The following is a 6,445-nucleotide window of genomic DNA, read 5'->3' as shown; positions in this document are numbered from 1 at the left end:
AAGGACTGCTGAACGGAAGAGTTCACGGAACCAGCTAGTGAAGCCATATTGTGTATTTACTATTCGTTGCGATCTTACTGGATCTCAGCACGGGAGCAAGCAACACTGTTGGGACAAAGGTACCCAGTCTAGGCCCCAGCCTACAGGAAGTGTCAGTTTCCAAAGCAGAGGCGGGGGCGGGAGTGATGAATAAACATTGTAACAGATAATTACAATACGCCTGCTAATTGGTTCAGTAAAGGCTCACTACCAGAAGCGCTCCGGGATCTCAGGTGCTGGGTCAAGAAAAAGTACTGAGAATTTAAGGGTCCAAAGGCACTTAACAGTTACAGAGGGCAAAGACATCCTTTGACAAGACACGTCCGGCGGCAGGCAAGAAAAGGGCTATCCAAAGCTGATAGCAAAATCAACCCGGAAAGGGGCTGAAAGTGGGCGTGGCCCGCGGTGACTGGCAGGGGTGGGGCCAGGCTGGCCGCGCCCCTCGTCGCCGGCTGCTGGGCTTCGGCCGGGGTCCGCCGGGCACCGCGAGCTGCTCAAAGCCGCCGTCCCGCTCCCCTGAGGGTCGCGGGGACCGGGCCGCGCGCCGGCTCCGGGACGGACAGTCCACAAAGTTTGGTCCGTGGAGGACGAAGCGTCGAGCCCGGCAGGTGCGGCCGGGCCTGGCCGGGGCGCTCGCGGCCTTGCGAGCAAGCACCGCCGGGCACCGGTAAGGAGAGATCAACTCTGAAGTTGGCAAGAGGCGTCACCCCTGTTCCTCTCCGCCGCGCGTCCAGCCCTGGCACCCCGAGCCTGGGTCGTTCCGGGGCTATGCAGCCCCCACCCGGCGCGGAGCTTCCTGCCAGGTAGTCGAGCGGCGCCCCGGGACCCTGCCGGCACCCCTGTTCGACCCAGGATGCTATCGGCCCTCCCCTTTCTTCTCCTCCTCCTCGGTAAGAGTCCCCGCCCCGGCGTCACTGCCCGCCGTCCCGAGTCCTCCTTGGCTACCTACTACCCCTTCGACCGCGGTCCCATCGAGCCTTGGCCTCCTGTGGGGCTGTCCTACACTGCCCGTCCCACTCACAGCCAGGGAAGGCGACCTTTCGGCGAGGTCACGCACCTCCTTCCGGCTCCTTTACCCCTTCCTATAAACTGTCCGGAAGTCTCAGATAGGCCTCCCTCTGGAGTTGCCCAGGTAAAGAAAACTTGTCTCACTCTACTGCCCTTTCTCGATCCTCCCTCTAGGAGGTGCTCTGGCCCGCCCAGACCGGATCCCTTTCCTAAATTCTGGTGAGTAGAGGGAGTTCCTAGGGTTCTGGGGCATGGGAATGAAGATGCACCCAAGAGAAAGGCTCTCTCCTGGATCCTGGAATCTGCTGTAATTTTAGAATAGGTATCATGCATTACTTTGCAGGAGGGGAAACTGAGGCCCAGTGTGAACTCACACCGGGTAGTTGTTATGAACCATATATTTTTTTATATGTAATATCCGTGTTTTGTCTCCCTAGCTAAGGTAAGGTCTTCCTGAGAATAGAAACAATATTTCCTCTGCCAACTGCACAAAGCCTACATTAACATACGTACAGTGTTAATATTTAAGATGAAGTATAAAGAATATGGAAAAGGGATGGGGTAGTCAACTCCTTTAATCCCAGCACTTGGGAGGCAGAGGCAGGAGGATCAGTTCAAGACCAGCCTCAGCTACATAGTGACTTCGAGGATAGCCTAGGCTACAAAAGATTTTTGTCTTTAAAAAAATAATGGAAGGGGCTGGAGAGATGGCTCAGTGGCTAAGAGCACTGACTGCTCTTCCAGAGGTCCTGAGTTCAATTCCCAACAATCACATGGTGGCTCACGATTATCTGTAATGGGATTCAATGGCCTCTTTTGGTGTGTCTGAAGACAGTGTACTCACATATATAAAATAATAAATAAATAAATCTTTAAAAAAAATAATGGAGAGGAAGAGAGGGACCAGTTGGCTGTAACTGGTGGGTGGGTGGGGGTTTGCCTCCTTGAGGCATCCAGAGTTATTTAGGAGAGAAAGAGTGTTAAAAAAAGAACTCCACCAGTGTCCCCACCTTCTCCCTCCAGCTTGTGAGGCACCCCCAGCAGTACTCTTGGAAGTACAAGGCACTTTACAGAGGCCTCTGGGCCGGGACAGCCGAAGCTCCCCTGCCAACTGCACCTGGGTTATTCTGGGCAGCAAGGAACAGACGGTAACTGTCAGGTGAGGAATAAGGCAAGTGCCCATTTCTCTCTACTGTCCCTTCCCTCTCCCTCTGAAAAAGCCTTTGATCGCTTCTCTGTGCTATTTCCATCCTGCTCAGCAGAAGAGAATTTGGTCTGGCTGGGTCTGCTGTAAAGGCTTGGTTTCTAGGCCAGAGATGGTAAATGGAAGCTGAGTTGTGGTGGATATTTAGCTTGAGGACCAGCCATCTCCTAAGGACTCTAGAAATTATTCTGGGTTCAGCTAGACTTGTGGTGAGTCCTTTAATCCATAGCATGGCCTACTTGTCAGTCAGCTTAGACCCTTCCTCAGGGTTGGGACTGTATTGCTAGCTCATTGGTGGAATGCTTGTGTGGAGTATGCAGAAGTCCTGGGTTAAGTCCCTAGCAAAATAAACCACCTCTGGGTCTGCCTTTCTGGATTACACTGCTCCATCCTTCCTCTCCCCTCCCCCCCTCTGCTCTCTCCCCTCTGCCCTCTCCTCTCTTCCCTCCTCTCCCCTTATCTTTCCTCTCCTTTTTTTTTTTTTTTTTTTTTTTTTTTTTGAGACAGAATTTCACGATGCAGATCAGGCTGGCCTTAAGTTTGTTCTCTATCTCATCCTCCCAAATTTGGGTTTGTCTGTGGAGTCACGATGCCCAGTATTTTTCTTTTTTCTTTCTTACTCACTTTCTTTCTTTCTTTCTTTCTTTCTGTTTGTTTGCTTTTCATTTGGTTGGTTTGTTGGTTGGGGTTTTTGGTGTGGTTTTGTTTTTTTGTTTTGTTTATTTTGTTTTCAGTGCTGGGAAACAACTAAGGGTTTCACACATTCTCGATGAGAGTACTCTACTTGTAAGCGACAACCCCAGCCCTGTACCCCTAATCTCTTCATCAGGGCCCATGTCATCTGGCAGTTTGCCCCACACATTTCACTTGATAAGAATTTGCCCAGAGAGCAGGATGTAATGGAGCAAGCCTTTAATCCCAGCACTCGGCAGGCAGAGGCCAACAGATCTCTATGAGCTCGAGGCTAGCCTGGTCTAAGTCCTGAGTTCCAGGATAGCCAAGGCTACACAAAGAAACCCTGTCTCGAAAACAAAATAAACAAATAAAAAGCACCAAAAAATTTATCCAGAAAGTTGTAAAGGAGAGAACAATCTAAAAAGAGGCTGTGTTGACCCATGGGGCAGCCATGGGGAGCTCAGATTTTCCCTTGTCGCTTGTGGAACTGAGCTGTTGTGGTAAGTTGAACTATGATGTATTTTGTCAGCTAACTGCTGGGCACTGTGCTTGGGTGATGGGTATCACAGCAACTGGAAAGTAATAACCCTGGTCTCACCTTGGTCCCTGAGCATATCAGTTCTCTCAGAGGGGCTCTAGGAAGGGTCTTGGGGTCTGACGGTGTCTCTGTTAGAATGTTGTTCCCCATTAATCATATTTTTCCCCATCGACTATATTTACTGCAAAGGATTGGCTGAGTTTCCTTTTGGCTATTGGAATCCTGGGTAAGGAAGCATTTGTGTTTCCTGGATTACCTGGGACCTGTCATCAAGAGGGAAGGTGGTGAGCAAAGCCCCAGACCATCTCATGTCTTGCTCTTGTGTACCCGGTAGGTTCCAGAAGCTGCACCTGGCCTGTGGTTCAGAGCATTTAATCCTGCACTCCCCACTACAGCCACCAGTCTCCCTGTGTGAGGCCCCTGCCGGCCCTTTGCAGCTACCAGGGGGCAATGTCACCATTACATACAGCTATGCTGGGGCCAGAGCGCCCATGGGCCAGGGCTTCCTGCTGACTTACAGTCAAGGTAAGCTGAACAGGGAGAGACGTGGGACCATTGGAGAGAAGTAGGAGTCCCCGGGGAAGAGGCAGGAGGAGACCTGGGAGTTCTGGTGCTTCACTGTCTCTTGGTGCCGCTGCAGACTGGCTGCTGTGCCTGCAGGAAGAGTTCCAGTGCCTAAACCACCGCTGCATACCAGCCGCTCAGCGCTGTGACGGGATCGATGCCTGTGGCGATGGCTCTGATGAGGCAGGCTGCCGTTCAGATCCATTCCCTAACCCGGTCCCTGTGCCAACCCCGCCCTGCAATCTCACCTTGGAGGACTTTTATGGGGTCTTTTCTTCCCCTGGATATTCACATCTGGCCTCAGTCTCCCACCCCCAGTCCTGCCTGTGGCTGCTGGACCCCCACGATGGCCGGAGGCTGGCAGTGCGCTTCACAGCCCTGGACTTGAGTTATGGAGATGCCGTGCATGTGTATGACGGCGCCGGGCCCCCTGAGACCCCTCGACTGCTGCGTAGTCTCACCCACTTCAGCAATGGCAAGGCTGTCACTGTGGAGACCCTGTCCGGTCAGGCTGTTGTGTCTTACCACACAGTTGCTTGGAGCAATGGCCGGGGCTTTAATGCTACCTACCATGTCCGGGGCTACTGTTTACCTTGGGACAGACCCTGCGGCTTGGGCTCGGGCCTGGGGGCTAGTGAAAACCTCGGTGAGCGTTGCTATAGTGAGGCACAGCGCTGCGATGGCTCATGGGACTGTGCTGATGGCACAGACGAAGAGGGTTGCCCTGGCTGCCCACCGGGGCACTATCCCTGCGGAGCTGCGGGCACCCCTGGCGCCACGGCCTGCTACCTGCCTGCCGACCGCTGCAACTACCAGACGTTCTGCGCTGACGGAGCCGACGAGAGGCGCTGTCGGCATTGCCAGCCTGGCAACTTCCGGTGCCGGGATGAGAAGTGTGTGTATGAGACGTGGGTGTGTGATGGGCAGCCGGACTGCACTGATGGCAGTGACGAGTGGGACTGCTCCTACGCCCTGCCCCGAAAAGTCATCACAGCAGCCGTCATCGGCAGCCTGGTGTGTGGCCTGCTGCTGGTCATCGCTCTCGGCTGCACCTGCAAGCTCTATGCCATTCGCACCCAGGAGTACAGGTCAGTTGGCGTGGGCTGGCTGTGGAGGAGTCGGGACTGGGGTGAAATGAGACCCATGCAGTTCCTGAACGCTAAGCACCCCCACCCTGAGGAGTGGCTCCTGCGATCAGCTCCTGAGTAGTGTCTAGGAAGGAAGGGGCATGGCTGGGCCTGGGAATGGAGGGAAGAGAGAGGCCTTCTTGGCCAAGGTACATTGCCCTCAATGGGAGTGACATGACTGAGTGACCCTCCTTTCTTCTAGCATCTTTGCCCCCCTCTCCCGGATGGAGGCTGAGATTGTACAGCAACAGGCACCCCCTTCCTATGGACAACTTATTGCCCAGGGTGCTATCCCACCTGTAGAAGACTTCCCCACGGAGAACCCCAATGACGTAAGTCATTCTTGGACCTTGTGGTGCTAGCCTTGTTTCCTACCTAGCCGTCTGGCCCCCTGATTCTGATGTCTGCCCCTTCTCCTTGCAGAACTCTGTGCTGGGGAACCTACGTTCTCTGCTTCAGATCTTGCGCCAGGATATGACTCCAGGAGGTACTTCTGGGGGCCGGCGTCGCCAGCGTGGCCGCTCAGTTCGTCGGCTGGTTCGCAGGCTTCGTCGTTGGGGCCTGCTTCCTCGAACGAATACTCCAGCTCGGGCCCCTGAGACCAGATCCCAGGCCACACCTTCTGTTCCCTCTGAGGCCCTGGACGACAGCACAGGTCAAGCCTGTGAGGGTGGGGCAGTAGGAGGGCAGGATGGGGAGCAGGCTCCTCCACTACCCATGAAGTCCCCCATACCAACCCCAAGCACACTTCCAGCCCTTGCTACTGCCTCTGAGCCTCCAGGGCCACTACCCTCAGTGCCTGTAGAATCATCACTGTTGTCTGGAGTTGTCCAGGTCCTACGAGGCCGCCTCCTACCCAGCCTGTGGCCCCCAGGCCCCACTTGGACCCCAACTGGAACTCACACAGCAGTCCTGCCCCTAGAGGATGAGGACGATGTATTGTTGATGCCATTGGCTGAGCCAGAAGTCTGGGTGGTTGAGGCAGAGGATGAACCACTGCTTGCCTGAGAGACTCTAGACACAATGTATGATCCTTGGAAGTGGTTCAGAAAGTTAGTGTCCCTCGAGCAGGGAGAGCGCTCACTGTGTGCACCTTCTGTATCTGGTAAGAGACTTTGCCACCACCCTCTGCCCAGCCTGCTGTCCAGGTGGCTGTGTTAAGAAAGGTCCCAAAAAGGATCCCAGGCTTGGACACTCCATTCTTTCCAACTCCCCACCTAAAAGTGGCCTTAACTACTTACTAGACTGATTGGCTGGAGATCTAGCCCCCAAGGGGAGGATTTGGCCAGG

The 6,445-nt window shown here is 54.3% G+C and overlaps 1 protein-coding gene across 1 annotated transcript; it reads left to right on the top strand.

Moving 5' to 3' along the window:
• The first annotated feature begins 284 nt into the window (after positions 1 to 284).
• Positions 285 to 6,445, top strand: Lrp10 (LDL receptor related protein 10). The gene is made up of 7 exons (XM_032917733.1): positions 285 to 929; positions 1,222 to 1,266; positions 2,071 to 2,206; positions 3,799 to 3,989; positions 4,105 to 5,116; positions 5,358 to 5,487; positions 5,579 to 6,445. Exons 1-7 carry the CDS (start codon positions 893 to 895, stop codon positions 6,161 to 6,163), a joined length of 2,136 nt encoding a protein of 711 aa, XP_032773624.1. The 5' UTR covers positions 285 to 892; the 3' UTR covers positions 6,164 to 6,445.

This window comes from Rattus rattus, chromosome 12 (assembly GCF_011064425.1).
Source record: "Rattus rattus isolate New Zealand chromosome 12, Rrattus_CSIRO_v1, whole genome shotgun sequence".
Taxonomy (NCBI): Eukaryota; Metazoa; Chordata; class Mammalia; order Rodentia; family Muridae; genus Rattus; species Rattus rattus.
The sequence above is the reverse complement of the archived record's forward strand: the minus strand, read 5'-3'. Positions and strand labels throughout refer to the sequence as shown.